Source organism: Balaenoptera musculus, chromosome 11 (genome assembly GCF_009873245.2).
Source record: "Balaenoptera musculus isolate JJ_BM4_2016_0621 chromosome 11, mBalMus1.pri.v3, whole genome shotgun sequence".
NCBI lineage: Eukaryota > Metazoa > Chordata > Mammalia > Artiodactyla > Balaenopteridae > Balaenoptera > Balaenoptera musculus.
In genome coordinates, this window is record NC_045795.1 from 103,022,953 (window position 1) to 103,043,311 (window position 20,359).

The 20,359-nt window shown below is 53.3% G+C and overlaps 1 protein-coding gene across 3 annotated transcripts in view; it reads right to left on the reverse strand.

Annotated features, from left to right (window-relative positions):
- Positions 1–35: 35 nt before the first annotated feature.
- The window catches only part of PODXL2 (podocalyxin like 2), a 32,849-nt gene continuing 12,525 nt past the window's right edge, over positions 36–20,359 (reverse strand). The window contains exons 3-9 of one of the 3 annotated variants that reach the window (XM_036868658.1): positions 11,088–11,380; positions 10,659–10,856; positions 9,958–10,032; positions 4,306–4,462; positions 3,959–4,020; positions 1,075–1,254; positions 36–417 (exon numbers count right to left, since the gene is read on the reverse strand). In XM_036868658.1, coding sequence (XP_036724553.1) covers positions 205–417; positions 1,075–1,254; positions 3,959–4,020; positions 4,306–4,462; positions 9,958–10,032; positions 10,659–10,856; positions 11,088–11,380 — 1,178 coding nt within the window. In that variant the 3' untranslated portion in view covers positions 36–204. Of the gene's footprint in view, positions 418–1,074; positions 1,255–3,539; positions 3,828–3,958; positions 4,021–4,305; positions 4,463–9,957; positions 10,033–10,658; positions 11,381–20,359 lie in introns of those variants that run through there. The other 2 variants (XM_036868656.1, XM_036868657.1) reach the window with 2 other exon arrangements.

A 20,359-nucleotide genomic window follows, 5' to 3' on the forward strand; every position in this document is an offset into this window, starting at 1 on the left:
ACCACAGGCGCAAGAACCAGTCGCGCAGGCGGATGCGCGAGGCCCGGCGTGCTCTCCGGGCGGCTTTAATGGGGTCCCGGGGCAGCCCCTCGGGGCCTCGGGTGGGGGTGGGGACGGGGACGGGGACGGGGCCGGGGCCGAGTTGCGCCGTGAGTCGGGGGAAAGCAGGGACCCCGCGACGAGGGCCGGGCGGGGCACAGCCCCTCACAGGTGCGTGTCCTCCTCGAATACGTCCGAGTCCTCGGGGTCGCGCTTGCCCCCCATGAGCGCGCTCCAGCCCCCCGGGCCGTTGACGGCGCCGCCGCCGTTCAGGCTGGGCTGCTTCTCCTGCATCTCCGACTGGCTGTCGCTGGCCACGTCCAGCGTGGGGTTGTCGTGGCAGCCGTTCTCCACGAAGCGCAGCTCCTCGCCGTGCGACTGCGGCGGGAGGGGCCGCTGGGAGAGCACGCCGGGCCCCCGCCGCCCCCGCACCATCCCTTCACCGGTCCTCAGGCCGGCGAAACCGCACGCAGGGGACCCCAGCGGACCCTGATGGACGCAGGCCGCGTCGGCTCTGGTTCCACAGCTCAGCTCCTTTCTTAAAATGACTACTGACCCTTCGCACGGAACAGACCCGTGGCCTCCCTGACACCATCTGATCCCTCCCACCACCACCCACCCCTTCTAAAGGGACTCATGGGAAACAGGAGCCTTGTGCCCTGGCCCCTCCTTTGCGGGGAGCTGCCAAGCTGCTGGAGCCTCCTCTTGACCCCAAGCCAGGGCCTGTCCGGTGAGGCAGCCACAGGAGCCCAGGCCTGCAAGGCCACCCGCCCCCCCCAGCAGGGACTGCGGCCAGGAGCGGCCCTGCGGGTGCAGCCAACGTCCCACTCCCTGCACCTCCAGCACCTCACGCGAGGCTGGCGCCCTGCAGAGGGCAACTGGGGGCCAGGCCCTGCACTAGCGCCTCACCCGCAGTCACCCCACCGGCAGATGAGGACACAGAGTCTCAGATGCCTGAGCTTGCTGGGCACCCCTTCCCTCACCGGCACCACCGCGGCCCAGCCCCCTGCCCCACTGGGCTCCACGCTCGCTCACCACGTGTTTCAGCTTGGGCAGCCGGCGCTGCCAGCAGTTATAGAGCAGGCCGAGCACGATGATGATGACGCAGATGGCGCCGATGACCACCAGCACCACAAAGAGTGTCCCGTAGTCGCTGCGTACCTGGCTGGCCCGGGCCTGGCAGCTGCTGGTGGTGGAGTAGTTCTGGATGCCAATCTGGGGGCGGGAGGGGCCCGGTTCCTTAGCCGAGGTCCTAGGGTGCCAGGGCTCCCCACAGGGCCCGTGGGGTCGGAGCTCAGGGACGCGGAACAGGCTTGGAACAAGCTCCCTCAGAGGCCTGGACCTGTGCTCAGCGAGGACCCTGCCCGATCCCCACCCACCTGCCAGCGGGCGCCCCCATCCCCAGACTCCTCACAAGCCCGCAGTAGCTCTGACCCTGCTGCAGCTGACGTTGGGCCCTAAACCCACCTGCTGGGGGCCCTAACCCCCCACTGAGGTTGGCCCCATGCTGGCAGTCACAATCCACACTGTCCCCACCAGCTTGAAAAAGGACAAGAGCAGCTGTGAAGCTCTCCCCTCACATTCTCCACCACACACCGCAAGGAATCGCAAACACAGCTTCTACCTTGGGAGGCAGGGGTGTCCCCGTATCATTATGGCCATTGTGGGCCAGAGAGAGTGCACGGGGGGCTGGGGATGGTCCACGTCCTCGGCCACCCCCAGTCTCCCAGCTTCCTCCCTCTTCCCACTGGAGTGGTCACCAATGTCATTTACTGCCCAGCACCCCCCCGACACTGCGGGTTGTCTTGAGTGGGCGGCCTTCTCTGGCCAAGTGGCTGCTCTGTCCCCACCGGGTCAGGCAGACGCTCTCCACAATCAGCATCTCGGGTGGAGGAAAGCAGGAAAGGCGAGGCGCCATCATCAGATGACAGGTGCCAGGGTGAGGGTGCCGTCCACTGGCTCCGGCGCAGAGACCTGGGAGTCCCCTTTCTAAAGCCAGGTATTAGCTCTTCTTCCTGTGAACCACCTGTATATTTCCAGTACTTTCTCTATTCACTTTTTAAGTGATCAAGGCTCAGTTTTCCTGCTAGATTCACCACCAATGCACGTGCTAAATCTGCCCACTAATATATGTCCAGAGACCGAGCATGCTTTTCGGCCGAATCAGTCTGAATGAAACATCCGGTAAAGCCAGAATACCCAGGGGAGGGAAGAAGCAGAAGGGTCTGTAAAAAAGGTTAAACCCAAGTTTCCACCAACCCCCAAGTGTTCATGAACCCCAAATCTCACAACTGGACCGGCCCCCCATGGCTACCCAGGTGGTGTAGATACAGACAGCATCACGGTGAAAGGCCTAGGCTCTTGAATCTCTCAGGCCTGGTCCAAAGCCTGGCTCGGCCACGCACTAGCTGTGCCATTTTGGGCAAGTCACCTCCCTGCTCTGGGTTTCAGCTCCCGTCTTAAATGGGGCACCTACGGTACTCAACAGGGGGCCTTATTTACTGCTTACAACCCCGCGGTGGTGCTCAGGGCCGAGTGAGAGAACCCAGTCTGGCACTCAGCACACTTATCAAAAAGCCGCAAACCACCACGGAGGCCACCCCCAGCCTGGCGTGGACTAGATAAGGAGGCGGGGCCCACGGGCACGTGTGCCTCAGCTCTGTCAACAAACACTGGAGGGCTCTCGAGGGACTTCCCTGGTGGTCCAGGGGCTAAGACTCCACGCTCCCAATGCAGGGGGCCTGGGTTCGATCACTGGTTACGAAACTAGATCCCACATGCCACAACTAAGAGTTCACATGCCACAACTAAAGATCCCTCATGCCACAACTAAGACCCGACACAGCCAAATAAATAAATATATAAAAAACAAACTAAAAACACTGCAAGGGGCTTCCCTGGTGGCGCAGTGGTTAAGAATCCGCCTGCCAATGCAGAGGACATGGGTTCGAGCCCCGGTCCGGGAAGATACCGCGGAGCAACTAAGCCGGTGTGCCACAATTACTGAGCCTGCACTCTAGAGCCCGCAAGCGACAACTACTGAGCCCGCGTGTCACAACTACTGAAGCATACGCACCTAGAGCCCGTGCTCTGCAACAAGAGAAGCCACCACAATGAGAAGCCGCCGCACCGCAACAGAGAGTAACCCCCGCTCGCCACAACTAGAGAAAGCCCATGCACAGCAACGATGACCCGACGGAGCCAAAAATAAATTAAATAAATAAATAAATAAAAACAAAAAAACAAATACTGCAGGGCTCTCGAGAACTAAGGGGACTGATAAGGCCCCTGGATTCCAGTGAGTGGACGGGGCCTGGAGGACACGGGCTGTCCTCAAGAAGGGAGGTGAGGAACTGCACTTCCTCCTCTGGGGAAGGTGGATCTGGAGTAGAGGTCGGCCAGCCTGTCTCCTCAGCCCAGGTCCCTGGGGCCGGCCAGGTGTGCGGTGGACTGCCTGGGTCGCCCCCCATCCCCCCACCCCCCCAGGCTCCCGAGCTGGCCCAGCACCGCAACTCTCAGTGGGGAGTGCCTGGTGACACTTTCTTTTGTGCCTTTTGGAACTGCGCCACGTTCTCCCCACCCACCAGGCTTCTGCACGATTTCCTGGCCAGACGTGGTGCTTCTCCGCCGTCCACCAGAGAACTCTGCTTACCCTCCAAGATCCCCTCGGGGGGGCCCCTCCCTCTGCATCCTCTCCTGACCACCTCCCTCCACGGCTTGGGTCTGCGCCTGCTGTCGCATGTCGCACACACCGCAGCTGGTAGCTCCGTGCTCCTCGGGAGCTGGGCCTCGGAGACCGGAAACAGGAGCTGTCCAGAGCTGCTTCAGGCCGCACCCCGCCACGCAGGCCCTCACGCCTCAGGGAAGGCAGCCCCGCCCCAGAGTTTTAGGGGTGCAGGGAGCACGGCCGCGCTCTTACCTCCAGCAGGCTCCTGCGGATGTCGCCCAGCATGGAGAGGACGTCTTGAGTGGGCACCACCCCTGGGGAAACGCACCATCAGTGCAGCCCTGGACGCAGCGGTGCTCGGGCTCCTGACCCTCGGACCCCCTGTCTGAGCCTCCGAGCCTCACTCCCCAGCCTGGAGCCCACGCACACCATGACCTGCACCTGCTGCCCACCCGCTGGCCCACCTATGGTGGGTGTGGCTTCCGGCAGCCACACCCACGGCCCCTCCCCCACCACACACAGCACATGGGCCTGCGCCTCCCTCCCGACCAGGAAGTCCAGTTAGGGCTCAGCCTGCCTTCCCCGCAGCCCCCGCTCACCCTGCTCGCCCACCAAGGCCATCAGCAGGCGCTGCTCCTTCTCGCTGGGCTTGCTCAGGGAGATGTGCCAGTCCCCGTGGCGGCCGCTGCCGTGGCGGGGCAGCACCCCCTCCACCAGGGCCAGGAGCTGCAGCCCCCGGTGCCGCCGGAACACCTCCTACGAGGGCAGAGAGAAAGCCCCGCGTTCGGTGAGGGGTGGCGCCCCCCGACCCTAGCCTCTAGGCCTGGGCCCCTCTGACCCGGGAAAGGCCAGCGGGCTGCCCAGAGGGGCTGCTCAGGGAGCTCTGGGGACCGCGGAGGAGGCTGTGAGCCCAGCCTCGGGGGACAGTGGGCACAGAAAGACCCAAGTTCACTTGGTCCCTGCAGGTGTCCAGGTGCCCCCTCCTGCCTTGGCCTCTTGCACTCACGCGGGGCCTGAGCGTCCAGACGTGTCACGTGAGGGACGAGTATGTGGGGGGGGGACAAGAGAGTGCGCGTCAATACGGCCACCAAAACGGGAGGAGAGGCGGGAGGCATCCTCCCCAAACTCCCCTCCGCCTGTCACTGGAGAGATAGGGCTCAAAGCTGGGGAGTCAAGAAAGAGTCTGCAGTAGAGAAGAAATGTGTGGACACCGAGGCGGGAAAGCGGGGGGGGGGGGGGGGTGATGAACTGGGAGATTGGGGTTGACATACATACACTAATATGTATAAAATAGATTAAAAAAAAAAGACGTCTGCGTCCTCGCAGGGTGCAGCGGTGACCAGGAGAATTAGCAGAGATGGCCATCATGGTAGAGCCCTGGCAGCAGGGAGGGGCAGGAGAAGGGGAAAGGAGACTTCTTTCCCATCTGACACTCCTGTGCTGCTTAGACTTCCTTCAGCTTGTACACAGGTAATTACACAACTTAACAACAAAAGCGAGAGGCTGGCACTGAACAGGAGCTCGGCACGGGGCAGGAGGCCTTGCCTCTGGCTCCCGGCCTGTCACGGTCCCTTCCTGGCCCATCTGGGAATAGGCCCTCCTCGGGCCGGGCCCCCCGACCCCTGGCCCCCAGCAGCCCCTCCCTGCTGTACGTGGGCTCCTGCCTCCAATGCTCCCAGCCGCGGGGCCGCGAGCCAGGTGTCTCTGCCCCTGAGGGCTCTCCTTTCTGCTGGGGCCCAAGCTAAGGAGCGTGGCTGTCATGCTACCAACGTGACGAAGTGCCTTGTTGCCATGGCAAGTGCCCAGTGCAGGCTCTCACGAGCGTTAGGCTCAGCAGCCTAAGAGAAGCCTGCTCAGTTCCACACCTGGGAGAAGGCTGGTACCTGGAGGTGGCCCAAGCAAGCGGCTCGGGAAGCCCCAGCTCCTGAAATGGCCGCTACCGTCGGTGTGCGCGACTACCGTCGGTGTGCGCGCGTGCAGGGGAGGGGAAGCCGTGCCTGAGCCCTCCTTGGGGCGGCGCCCCCCCGCGCGTGTGTGGGCTGCAGCCCTGTGCTCCACCACCTGCGCACACCCCCCATTTTCGGGGTCCAGATGTTTGCCTGGCTTAAGCCCTAGACCCACAAAGTCAGTTCTGGGAGGGTCTGATGACTAGGTATTTCATACCATTTATTCTGTAGATGGGAACTGAGTGTCAGTGGCCTGAGGAAAAAGCCTTGGCTTTGGAATCAAATATGGATTCAAATCTTGGTTCTGCCATTTATCAGCTCTGTGACCTTTAGCAACATACTGTACCTCTCTGAGCCTCAGTTTCCCCATCTGGAAATGTGGGCATCGGTCCTAAATCCATGGGCTTACTGTGAGGATTGAAAGTACTTATTCAATCATAGGTGCTGGGACAACTGGATATCTCAGGAGAAAAGAAAAATCATACCTGGACTCATACTTCACACCATACACCAAAGTCAATTTCAGATGCATTTCAGATCTAAAGCTTTTAGAAACAAGCATGGCCTTGGAGTAGGCAAACATTTCTAAATTGGACCCAAAACCACTAACCATGAACGAAAAAATTGATAAGTTGGAGTATTTTATGATGAAGTTTAAAAAAAATTAAGAACATCCATTTATCAGAGGGTACTATTAAGAGGGTGAAAAGGCACCCCACAGAGTAGGAGAAAACATTTACAATATGTATACGAGACAGAGGTTTCATATCCAGGACATATAAATAATTTACAGACATAAATAAATAAAAAGTCAGATAACCCAGTCGATAAATGAGCAAAAGAGCTGATGAGGCACTTGACAAAAAGAGGCTAAAACACACATGAAAAGTTGTTCAACTTTGTTAATCATCAGGGAAATGCAAGGTAAAACCACAAAGTGATGCCACCACACCACATACCTCGCAAAATGGTTAAAATGAAAAACACCACCGATGGCCGGCAGACATGGCAGCCCCAGAGCACCCAGGCGCTGCCGCAGACTCACTGGCACGGTCACCGTGGAAAGTCGCTGGACAGCATCCAGTGAAGGTGAACGTACGCGTACACGATGACCCCACGGCACCACCCGTCGGAATGTGCCCGGGTGCCCACCCGCCAAAGCGCAGGTCCCAGAACCTCCAGAGCAGCAGATCCACAACACCTGAAACTGAAGCTCCCCAACGTCTGTCACCAGTCAAAGGGATAAAGAGAACGAGCGTGAACACACGGCAACACACGCAACAATACAGGTGAATCTCAAAAGCAAGATGTTGAAGCACAAAAAGCCAGACAGAATATTACACACTCAATGACGCCACTTATGTAAAGTTCAAAAGCATGCAAAATTAATTCATGGCATTACAAGCCAATAAGATGGTTCCCTTGAGGAAACAGTGTCTGGAAGGGAGAGCAAGAGGGGCCTCAGGGGCTGCCGACCGTGTTTTGTGTCCTCATGTGACAGCCTGCTGCGCTGCACATGTCTGACCCATGCGCTTTTCTGGCTGTACATGGTGAGGCATGAGGACGCCCCTCGAGCGTAGCACACTCAGGATGTGACCTGTCTTCCCTGCTGACTCCTGGGCAGGTGACCCTCCCTGCACGTCACACTGTTTTTCCCAGTGCAGGGGCCCCAGTGCCCCTGCTACGGTCCAGGCCCTGAGGTTATACGCCAACTCCTCCAAGTGACTGTGGGGGGAATGTAGGATGGTGCAGCTGCTGCAGGAAACAGTATGGCAGTTCCTCAAAAGATTAGAGATAAAATCACCAGATGATCTGGGAATTCCACTTCTGCATATATACCAAAAGGACTGAAAGCAGAGTCTGGGAGAGATATTTGTACATCAAGTTCATAGCGGGATTATTCACAACAGCTAAAACATGTCTATCAGCAAATGAACGGATAAACAAAATGCGGTCCATCCACACAATGGAATATTACTCAGCCTTAAAAAGGAAGGAAATTCTGATGCCTGCTACAACTGGTACAAACCTTGAGGACATTATGCTCAGTGAAACCAGCCAGTCACAAAAAGACAAATACTGTGTGATCCCACTAACACGAGGGACCCAGAGCACTCAGATTCACAGAGACAGAAAGTAGAAGGGTGGCTGAGAGAGGGGGAAATGGAGGTGTTGAATGGGGACAGAATTGCAGTTTTTGCAAGATGAAAAAGTTCTGGAGATCTGTTTCACAATAATGTAAATGTACTTAACACAACCGTACACTTAAAAATGATTAGCATGATAAATTTTATGTTAGATTTTTTTACAATTAAAAAATCCACCGTAAAAAATAATATTGACTAATTAGGTGGATGTCAAGTCTTAAATGAGAATAACAAACCAGACAAAAACAGGGAAAGCAGAATGAAAGCATTTTAACTTCTATGTGTTCTTTGGGAAGAGAACAGAGACATTAACTTTAGACTTCATTGTTCAAGTATGTGCACCCCAAATTCCAGAGTCTCAAGTCCCCATAAAAGCCATGAGGGCTCCTTGAAGAATGTTGATTCCGTGTCCGGGGAAGGGAACATTCAAGAACAGCCTGGAACATCCTCGTACACAGAAAGCAGGGAAACTATCAAACACTGAAGGTTGGTCAAAAGGACTCAGAAGCCAACTCTGAGTTGAGGCTTTCACTGGCCAAAGATGGGGCTGTAGGCAAAGCAGGCTGCCTGCCACTCAGTTCCACAAGGATCAAGTCTTAAGCCACTGCAGTCGCTGACCTACACTCTGAGAGGAATGCAGGACGAAGCATTCTGTGTCTGGATATATGGGCCCCCAGAGAGTTAAAATGTATACTAAGGAAGAATGGCATTGACCCCAGATTCCTGCATTGTCCCACACAGAGAAAAGCACTCAAATCATTAACTGAGACATCTGGTCCTCAAGGCCAGCAGTGACCTTTTCCTGAGGTCTCCGCTGCAGGCATCCTCGTCACCGAAGTTCATGTGTATCCTGGTCCGTCCCCCCGAGAGGCTGTCTCCCAGGCCACCGTCCTCAGTCAGACACTGAATAAACTCGACTCACAGCCCTTACGTTGCGCTTTTTTTCCAGTTAACAGAGTGAGCATCAGCAAGACTAATAACTGCCCTGGATTAAAACACATCAACGATGTTACAATCTATCACTTTATAAAGATGCTGGGAAAAAGAGAACACCTCACTGGTCACTTTTGGATTAAACGTGTGCATGTACTTTAACTTTTCTCCCAAACACACTGAACAAGAATGAAGGTTTTTTTTTAAGGTCTAAAACCACAAAGACAAAACCACAACAAAACAGCAGAGGAGACAAGAGCCACAGCACGTGATCACCGGAAGCGGATGGGTGAGTTAGTTTCCCAGTTAGGCGAGCCCCAGAGAGCCAGATGCTGAGCCGGACGGGGAGAGCTGCGCAGCGACCAGACTCCTCGTCCGACTTGCCAAGTGCCCTGGATAAGCAGCACCGGCTCCCCCTGGGAGAGAGAACGGAAACAGCACCAGCACAGGACCACACTGAGAGGGGGTTTAAGAAGCAATGGATCCCTAGCTCCCCGACACCGCACAGCTGACAAACATCCCTTCTCCCTGCAGAAGACCGGAAGCTTGTTCTTCAATGATGGTAAAATGGAGGGTCTCGGACCTTGAGGACACAAGACCCAGCTGTGGGAGGGGCTCACACTGCGAATGGGTGCAGTGAATGAACTCACCCATCAGGCACAGGTGTCCTAACACAGAAACACAGCCCTCTCCCAAGCTGCTCCCAGAGCCCTGGAGACCAGCCCCATACCCTCCCCGAAGGACAGAAGTTCCTTTTTCCAAGAATCTAATCACCCAAGAGGAAGGTCCTACAGACACTGACATTAGAAATTTTCAAATGAAATGGCCCAGCCAGACCACCCTCCAGAGAAGCTACAGTGAAGCCCACCCCCAGGCTCAAAGCTTCCGACCAGCTTTTGCTGGCCCTCCTTAAACAGCACCAAACAAACGCCGCCAGACGTCTGAGGAGAGGACGCACGTGGAAAACTGAGAACAAAACTAACCAATGGGGAAAGCATCCCGTACAGGTAGAAAACAACTCTTTAAAAAACAATTTCAAAATCCTCAGAGACAGACGACATCACACACAGAATCAGAAACGGAGAGGGGCAAGCACAAAGAGCCTTGGGGATTTAAAAACCCGAGAGCACTCTTTTCTCAGACGCTGGTGGGAGCCGGCTCCCCCCCCCGGCCCCCGAAGGGCCAGGCCACCCACCCCGGCCCGGCCCGCCCCACCAGCACTCACACAGTCCACGTTCTCCGCCATGGTCAGGATGATGTAGTTCTTTCCGGCTAGGTTGCTCCAGTCTTTGCAGATCACCTGTGCAAAGAAATAAGAAGGGCATCTGGAGGGAGGGTGGACAGAACCCTGTGAGAAGCTAGGAGGGCGAGGCCAGGCACGGGTGTCACAGCTGGGTGAGAGCAGACAGCCTCCGCAAGGTGACATGCCCAGGACCTGGCCAAGGTTCACAAACCCGATGTCTGCAGGGAGTGGAGGCGGGAGCCGTGTCACAGGGGCCCGGCTGCAGGCGCCGGCCTAGAGGCTTTTGAAGGCAAACTCAAGGGCAAACAGTAGCACGCCTGTGGGCCAGATGCACAGCTGACCACCTGGGACCCTTCCTCTCCTTCTGGCGTCGGGGTGGGCGGGAGAGGAGGAGAGCAGGGGCAACTGCACAGTGGTGGGGGGCGTGGAGGTGGGGCTGGCCAGAGCGCTGCCAGCACCCACCCTCGGCGGCTGGGACGAGCAGAGGGCACCCGAACCCATGACGACTGGGCGGGGGTGCCGAGCCTGTGCACCTCAGTGTGGAGAGGATGCCCACTGCTGGGCCACGAGCTGTGCCCCCCGAAGTTCTGCCCGGGATCCACCCGCTGTCCCGGGGCCCAGCAGAGCCCTCCCCATGCCACGAGCTGGGCATGGCCGGGCAGCCCGCGAGCACCTTCACTTACCTGCGTGGAGTCCCAGGGTGTTCTAGACGGAGCGTCGGCGGTCTGCCCTTCCTGGGGCAGCTGGCTGAGGGTTTCTCGTCCCACGGCAGCAGAGGAAAGTGTCAGCTCCAGGTCTCCAGGGGCCAGTGAGAAAGAGGCTGAGGCTCCAGGGTGCGTGGGGTCTTCGTCTGAGGCCTCAGCCCCGCTGGGAGCTTCTGTCTGAGGGAACGAGGCTGGGGACGGTCCCTCCCCCGGCCGGCCGGCCAAGCCAGCTGTTCCCGCAGTGGCCTCCTCACTGGGCTCCCGAGGGGCCTCCAACTCTAGCCCGTGCCCTGCGGCTGGCAGCGCCGTGCCCCCTGCCCCCCAGTCGGCCACATCCTGACCCCCCAGGGTCACTGGACTTGGGGTGACTGTGGGCGGGGAAAGGCTCGGCTCCATGCTGCTCCCCACCTCCACACCCGAGGAGGCCTGGTCCCCAGACTCTTCGTGCCGGTGTTCGGGGGCGCCTGGGGTCTGGCTGCTGCCGGTGGGAGGAAAGCCGTGGACCTGACTTTGGGATTCTTCTTGGGACCTGGTCACAGGCAGCAGCTGCTCCTCCTCTTCCTCCTCTCCGGGGACCACATGCCAGGGTGGCTCCACCAGGCTCATCTTGGGCAGGGGAGACGGGAGGCTCGCCCCCTCTTGACTCTGGCCGGTATCCTCTATGGGACCAGCCTTCTCAGTCAGGTCTGGAAAACCGTAATCTACAGACAGAGATGGAGAGTTCATTCACGAGCTTCATCATTCGTTGATTTGCTGAGTACGTGCTGAACGGATGATAAAAAGAACCGTGAGACCCTCAGGGGAACGGGGGGGAGGTTGGACAGTTGATCGTGTGGGAAAGGAGTGGGAAATAGGCTGGATTGGTGGGGACAGACTGGGGGGACAAAGACCAGGCTGGTCCTCACTTCCTTCATGGGAATAAAACAACACAAATCTGCCACTGAAGTCCCATGACCACGGGAAGGTGCGAAGCCTACACGCTCCCCGGAGGCGGCCCGCTAACATCTGGCGCTCAGGGTCCCTGAGGTGCCTTGTCTGGGCTCTCCCCGGGAGACCCCATCACGACCCTCCACCCCTTTTCTAATGGGCTGGGGTGGGGGTCTTCCAGGTGAAACCCCCCAATGAGGTCTGAGAGCCCTCTGATCACAGATGACCACCACTGTCCCTAGCCAGTGCTCTTATTCTGTAAATCAGGTCCCGACTGGGAAATGGAAGATGCTGGGAGAACAGAGAGGGGCACTGGCTGAGCCCACCCAGCGTCTGGAGCCTTCCAGCACTCACAGGGCCACTGCCGGCGGGTGGAAGGGGAGGTTCCTCTCCCTGCCATCCCTGGAACGACACTCTGAAGTAGAATACGGAGGTCTCCTGGAGACCAGGACATCTGGCTTCTCAGCGCACCCCAGGCCCCGTCAGGATAATGACACGTGAAAAGCACAGACCAGTTTTGTTGGAAATTCATTCAAATATCAGAATCTATATCTAGGTAGCAACTGTTATTGGCTGCCATTTTGTTTCAAAATAATAAATATCAAAGACAGTTCTGAAATACTGCGTAGAACTGAGAGGGCTGGGAAAGGTCTAGGGTGGTGACTGAGCTGCTCATTCTCCTCCTCCCAAATTTCTGTCATATGACAGAATTTTTTTTTTCACTGTCAAAATGAAAGTCTAAAAAATTTAGATAAATTTCTGGGAACACGGAAAGTAGATGAGATCATAAGATCAGATAATCCCTCAGCCAAAATAAACACAGGAAAAGTCAGCAGTGGAGGAGGGGGACTCTCTTTCCATCAGAATTAAGGAGAGAGAACTACTGCAGGGTTAGCAAGGACACAGAACAGAAAACTCAGGGAACACAAGATAGTTTTTAAAATTCTAATGAGTATCCTCAGAAAGACCTAAAAATATTGCATCCCTAAAATAAGAACAGGCTAATAAGAAAATCAAGTAATCTTTAAAAAAGAAAACTTCTTGGAAACTGAAACTCAATTGTTTAAATGTGAAAATTCGATAGAACAGCTAGAAGAAAAATCAAGGAAAAGTCATCAGAACAAAAGCAAAAGGAAAGAAAAGCTAAAAGATACAGGTGATCAATGTATGAAGTCTAGCAACTAGCTAATATGATTTTCAAAAAGATAGAAATAAAATGGAGAGAATAATAGCCAAACAAAGTTCCCAGGCCTCACAACATGTATCATCATGTTGGAAAGGTAATAAACAAGGTGAATCATAAAAGACTCACACCTAGCCTCATTCCTACGACAGTCCAACTCTCAGAGGGCTACCTATAAAGGAACAAGAAACAGATTATCAAATCATCATCAAGCTTCTAATTAATAACACTAGATTGCAGGAAGGGAAAATGTGTTCAAAATTCTGAGGGAAGCTTATTTTGAACTTGGAGTTTTATACCCAACTAAACTATCATTCAAATGTGATTACAAAATAAAGACACTGCCATGTATGTAAGGACTTAAAGGTTTTCTTATCCACAGATTCTGAGAGAATGAATTAAGGAAGTTCTCCAAGAAATCCAAAAAGACATGGGAAATCAAGAAATATAAGAGAAATGTCATGAAAATCAATCTCAGGACAGAAGTTGGGAAGCAGGCCTAGAGAGCAATTGTTCAAATTAGAACAAGGATCCAGAGGGCTCTAAGAATTATTACTTTTCATAAGAAAAAGTATGATTTTTAGAAGCTGATCACTGAACTCCCACTATAACATTTAAATGAATAATTAAAACAGTCCACCACCCCATTTTTGTTGTTAATTATACTCTTCAGGGCAGCAGAGACTTAGTAATTTAAGATCTTCCCCTCCTCCACCCCTGCACACACTCTGTAGGGAAGCTGACCTGTTCCCCACACAGAGCAGTTGGGCTGAGGCCTGCTGGTGGGACAGTGACCACAGAACTGCTGAGGAAACCCATGACAGCCCCTAAAACTGAGCAATCTAGTACCACCTGTACAAACATGGAAGAACAGTCAAGATTCACAAGACATTTGAGGAAAGCCAGGCTCAGGAAAAAGCATGAGGGTGAGAAAGCAAAGCAACTGGCCTCTGAGAGAAGGGCACTTTGAAGAACTGATCATTAACATCTTCAGAGATTCAAGAGACAATTATACCATAAAACAAGAAGAACAAAAATGTTTTACTTCAATAGAAGTAAGAACTTTATAACAGACCTGTTTAAAATTGAAATGCAAAATAAAAACATGACTGAAATGGGCTGGCTGACCACCTGGCGGGAATCTATGTAACAGAATGTCAGATGGGTGTTTGGGCAATAAAACATACAAAAAGCCCTTACAATCGTGCAATTTCATTCTTAGAGGATTAATCTGACAGCAATGCACAAGAATTAGATGAAGGAGGGGATGGAAGAGAGCAGAGAAGAGTTAGGGGCTTGTCACAGTGGATCAGGAGAGATAAATGGAGTGACAATAGTGGAAGTGACGAGAGAGGAACGGATGCAAGAGCTGGCCCTGGGGCAGAGGCAGCTGGCTAACGGGAGGAAGTGAGCACTGTGGGAAGAGCCATTCCATTAACAGAAACAGTGAAATCCAGAGGCAAAAAGCACTGGAAACCCTCAAGAAGCACTGTAAATAGCCAGCAGCTCAGAGAGAGCCTGGACCGTGGCAGAATGGCGAGGCACTGACCCACAGAGTCCCACTGGGGCGGGACAGTCCCCAAGGGGCAAGCTGACCAGACAACCCCTCTACTCACCCTGATGCTGACACATGCCAAACACAGGGGTCACAGTGGTCATGCTGTTGGCGACATGATCTGGGAGCCAGAAGGCTTGCCACCACCTTGCTTGTCTGAGCGACGGCAAATTCCTCAGCTACCCTGGGCTTCAGTTTTTCCTGAGACAAATGAGGATGCCCATGCCTAGGATTTCTAAGATTCTTTCTAGCATGGATATTCTAAGCTTTGGAGACACTTTTGACAAATGTGTCTTATACAAATAATATTGAAAGCAACCACTCGTCTACTGTCCTAAACAGAATAAAATAGGACTCACTAGGTTACAAGCTCCTCTGGACAAGCAGGGGGATCTTCTTCACCTGTGTCCCCAGCACCTAACACAGAGCCTGGCGAAGTGGACAAGAGAGCAAGGCCTGCTCGCTGAGCCCGTCTCCCACCTTCCACCTCCCACACCCAGGGTGTCCCCACAGGGAGAGAACAGGGCCTCCAGTCACGATGCAGAGTCTCCTTTACAATCTGTGTCAGCTCCTCTCCCCTCTCCCTAAATGTGACCACTTCCAAACCATCCGCCCTGGACTCACAATTTCTGCACTTCTTTCTCAGTGAGTTCACTGTTTCTGAAGACTTTATCTATTGCCTCAACACTAAAGTCTCCCAAATTGACATCTCCCAGCAAGCCTCCACCCTCTTCCAGCCTCTCGTCTCTGGTGACTGGACAAATCACTAACTGATGCTCACTGGTGCTGGGAATCAGCAGAATTTTCTTTTTCTACTTTTTTTTTTTTTTTTACCACCTCTCAGCATCCAAAATTATTCCTTTCCCTTTTACTGTGTGATTTCAGTTTCACTGCTTATGAACTGTATGGCCTTGGACACGGAACCTAACGTCCATGTGCCTCCTCTTCTTTACCTGTAAAAAACGAAGAGTACGCAGCACACAGGGCTGTGGTCTGGATTCAGTGAGATGAACCTGGGCACCGCCAACAGTACAAACACCCCGTTAATTTGAGCTCTTCCTCCACTACCAACATTAAAGGAATGCTCATATTGTTAAATCATAAGAGAAAACAGCAGCACTCTGGAAGTGCGCTCCACAAACGAGGAGCACAGTAAACACCTGAGTGGTAAGCCAGGATCCAGGAAAGAGGGCCAGGCAGGAAATGACCAATCGTCTATTGACAAGCCTGCATATGATCTGAATATGGGAAATGCCTCCTACACCAGAAATGAGAACTAATGGGAGGCCCACCAGGGGCATAGACTACGGAAGTATGACAGGAGGTGACACAGGGGCGGCTGGGGGACAGACCCTGGTGGGATGAAAACGGGGGTCCCAGGGGAGTGGACGGTGGGACTGGATCCAAATGTGAATGCAGACTAACAAGCAAAGAAACTGAGCCTTGTCCAAGAGTAACCGCGGTCTGATGAATTGAGAAAGAAAAACCGTGTATGACATTCCTTCCAAAAATGCAGAACCTGAATCTAATTATGGGGAAACACTAGACAAACCAAAGTTGAGAAGGATTCTACAAAATAACTGGCCTGTCTCCTTAAAAAAACAAACATCACAATCATGAAAGACAGACTGGAGTGTTCCAGAATAAAAGAGACAAAAGACACACGAGAACTAAAGGCAGTACATGATCCTGGACTGAACAGTGAACTGGAAACAGTAACTTTTTTTTTTTTTTTTTTTGCTACTAAGGACATTGCTGGGAAAACTGGCAAAGTTTGAATAAAGTTTGTAGTTATATAACAGTATTGTATCCATGTCAATTTCCTGATTTTGATCACTGTACTGTGGTTTGGTAAGAGAATGTCTTTGTTAAGAAATACACACTGAAGTACTTAAGGGTCAAGGGGAATTTTGCCTGCAACTTACTGTCAAGTGATTTAGGAAAAACTCTTGTCTATACGTCCATATATACATACACAGAATAACAAAGCAAATGTGACAAAATGTTAACAATGGGGGATCTAAGTGAAGGGTATATGGGAATTATTCTTGTAAGTTTTCTGCAAATATAAAGTTACCCACCAGAAAACAGAGAAGGCAGGGGACAGGTCAGGCTATGTGGACTAAGAGTTTCAGACCTCCAGGAGAAAGGAATACAGGTGCCACAAGGCAGGTGAACAATCCCAGTGGGGAAGGAGGGGAGCGTTCGTCCCACTCAGGTGTCCACGGGAGGAAGACCAAGATTCCAGAGATTAGCGACCTTGGAGGAGTGAGGAAGCCTCAGCACTCATCTTGCAGGGACCAGGAGTAAAATGACAATGGAGGAAAAGGAGACGGATGGAGATGGGCAGAGTGAAGAGGCAGGAGGAGAGGACTAGTGGGAGGAGGGAGGAGAGGACCGCAGGGAGGGGGAGGAGGGGGCCGGAGGGAGGGAGGGAGGGGAGGAGGGGGCTGGAGGGGGGGAGGGGGGGGCCGGAGGAAGGGGGAGGAGGGGACCGGAGGGAGGGGGAGGAGGGGGCCGGAGGGAGGGGGAGGAGGGGACCGGAGGGAGGGGGGAGGAGGGGGCCGGAGGGAGGAGGGGAGGACTAGAGGGAGGTCGTGGAGAAAATGCACCAGAAATTGCAGGATGACGGGAGGGAATGGGTCTCCTCCCCAGGCAAGGCGGCCCCTGCCAGCGCTCCGGTCTCCAGGAGCAGCATCAAGGATGGCCTGATGCCCCAAATCCTGGACACCGGACCAGAGACCTGTGCACTGACAGCCCCGTGGACACGGACAGTGGTGCTCCATCCTGCTAGGAGCCCAGGCTTTGCCCTCCTTTTCCACCTGCTTCAGGCGTCAGAGTAGGGCTCCACAAACCCCAACAGCCTGTCAGGGACAAACACACCACATATCTGGACACAGGTGTGAGCAGGCAGAGATGCCCAGGAGACATGTTCGAGACAGCCTGAAAGCGAGTCAAAGCCTGTCCCTGTGCCCCGGAGGGCGGTCACAGCGCGGGCAATGGAGAGACAGTAAAGGTCCCTCACAGAGCAGGTCCCCCAGGCGGAGGTTCCAGCTTGGCCTCAAAGGGTGGAGGGTCAAGGAGTGGCCAAGCTGCCCGGGGCTCAGCCAACCAGGTGCCCTCACTATCCCTGAGATACCAGAGGCCCACCTGGGACCTCGTCCAACGCACCCGCTCCCATTAGCTCCCCTGCCTGAAACACCGGCCAACAGTGCGGGGAGCAGCAGCACCCCCAAGTGGCTTCGCTGGAAACGACATCTTCCCCAGAGCGCTTCGGAACATCAGGCCTGCACATTCCAGAGTGGGGCCCTGTGACATCAGCAGGCCCACAGCCCTGCTTTCACAGATGCAGAGCAAAGCTCAGAGAAGGGATGACACTTGCTCTGCGTGGTGAGGCCCAGACCTGTTGCAGCTGTAAAGCTGCCAACCTCAGGTTCTCGTGTGGTCGAAGCCAGTCTCTCAAGACACGTTCCCGGTCAGCCAGGCAGCGCCAGAGCTAGCTTCAGCTGACGCAGCGGCATCACCCCTTGGTCCCGATCCTCTGAAGCTGGGCTTCGGTCACCAGCCTGGGTGACATGTAAGAGCCAAGGCCAAGCTTCAGAGTTCTGCAAGCGGGGCTGGAATTCTGGGTGACCGGCCCGGGGGCTCCGCAAAGCCACCGCTCTGGAACGTGAGGCTAAAATGAATGACATAAGGGATGCACAACCCTGGGCCCACAGAGGCACTCCTTCCTCCCCTGAAAGTCACCTGCAGGTTCTGCATCCCAGAGCTCAGCACACAGCCAGGCACACCGGTGTGTGCTCAGGTGTAGTTGCGGCGGGACCCCGAGGAGTCCAGGGTCCTGACAGCAGAAGAACCTGGGAGGTTCCCTGACGGGCCTTGGCCCTTGGCCGAGGCATGATGGCATTGCTATAAGTTACTTTAATGGTGACTCAATAGAGCGAATTTCTTATTTATCTTTATTCCAACACAAATAAAATTGTACAGACTGTAAATGGCAGAATTATGTATGTATGTATACATAATATGTATACATATTATGTATGTACGCATAAGGGCAAATTATTCAGAAGGGAATTTTTAGACAACGTCTAGAAAGATGGGCTGCAATCTTCTTCAAGAACATGTCTTGGCCTCCTTAGGGAGACATTTCTGTGTCATTGGCTTTTTTTCTCCCCAGTTTCCTTAAACCCAACTGGGATGGTTCGCTTACAACTTAAGCCCATTTCTGTTGTATCTGCTAAATGAGGAGAACCTGGGAAGCATCTTCCTCAGGGGGAAAAATCCCTACATATTCTCTTAGTTGCCCCAGTTTAGCCTTCTTTTCCTGGGGCTACATAACCGTAATTATTCCTTATTCTCAACCCTTCCCCTTGTCATTTATCTCCTCTTGTGAAAATTCTGGATTCGCCAGTTTTAAGGGTGGTCATAAAATCAAAAGAGTAGGCATGCAGTAAATGTCTGGTGAAGGGACTGTTAAACACTGAACACGACTGACGAACCGGAGGCTAACAGATCAGAGGGTAAAGGAAGATCTCTTAACTCACCCAGCGTCGGCACTTAAGCTGCGTCTAGGCCTTTTTGTTTTTCTCTTAATCTCACTACAGTGCTGGTTTTCGTTCCCTAAATAGATCATGTCGCATTTTTTTCCTCCTAATACTTCACCCCAGTTTTGTAGGTCTTTTTCCCTTTTTGTCAAGGTTGCACTGGATGTTATTTCTGCCTTCCAGGGTGGCCATCCTCTCATGTGACCTTCGGCCTCAGCTGAAACGGTAATGAACTGATTCCTCTCTTTAAGACAAGGAATTAAAACAGGCATCAGGGCCACTGGCCTTGAAAGATCACTTTAAACATCCCTTTAGGTTAATGTCAAATCACTGAAAATTGTCCCCTGAGTGCAACACGCAAGCCAGTTATTCAACTGAGTGTTAATATTTACAAAAACATTCACAAAATTCACAATAGATTTGTATAAAACAGAGGTGCAAGGGAAGCTTTCAGTAAATTAAACGACTTTTTAATGGTCAACCTCGGTAGTCATCAAAGAAATGTAAATTAAACCAGATGATAAACCTTTTGGACTACCAACCTGACAACACAGGAGTGCATTTAAGGACCATACTCGGTACCGGGTGAGCGCGGGAACAGGCACTCCACCTGCTGCTGATGGGAACAGAAATCGGGCCACAGTCTGGAGGGGAAAGCATGAACAAAAAGCTGTGAAGGGCTTCCCTGATGGCGCAGTGGTTGAGAATCTGCCTGCCAATGCAGGGGACATGGGTTCGAGCCCTGGTCTGGGAAGATTCCACATGCCGCAGAGCAGCTGGGCCCGTGAGCCACAATTACTGAGCCTGTGAGTCTGGAGCCTGTGCTCCGCAACAAGAGAGGCCACGATAATGAGAGGCCCGCGCACCGCAATGAAGAGTGGCCCCCACTTGCCACAACTAGAGAAAGCCCTCGCACAGAAACGAAGACCCAACACAGCCATAAATAAATAAATAAATAAATAAATAAACCAAAAAAAAAAAAAAAGTAAAAAAACACATGTTGCTAGGCTCTACCAAAAAAAAAAAAAAAAGCTGTGAAGACAAACATCCTGATCCTGTCACTTGTCTTCTAGAAACGCACTCTAAGGAAACAATTAAGGAAGCTCATGATGATTCAGTGTCAAGGATTCCCGTCAGGGCACAGCTCATGGGACAATCCTGCTTTCACATGGCAGGGGGCAGCCCGTCCACACTTGGGATGCCAATTCGGCCTCAAAGCTGAGGCTGGAGAACTGTGTCTACTGCCTGGGAAAGATGTGCATAAGTGAAACCGCAAGATCAGTGCCCTCGAATTCCATTTTTCATAAAGGCATATTTTATCTGTTTTCTATATGGGTAGAAAGTCCAGTAAGAGACACACCAAAATGTTACTGTTCCCAAACTCTGGGTTGATGATGGGGTTATGAATTTTTTTTTTTTTAACTTGTTGCATGTTTCTGATTTTCATACAATGATACTACTAGAGTAA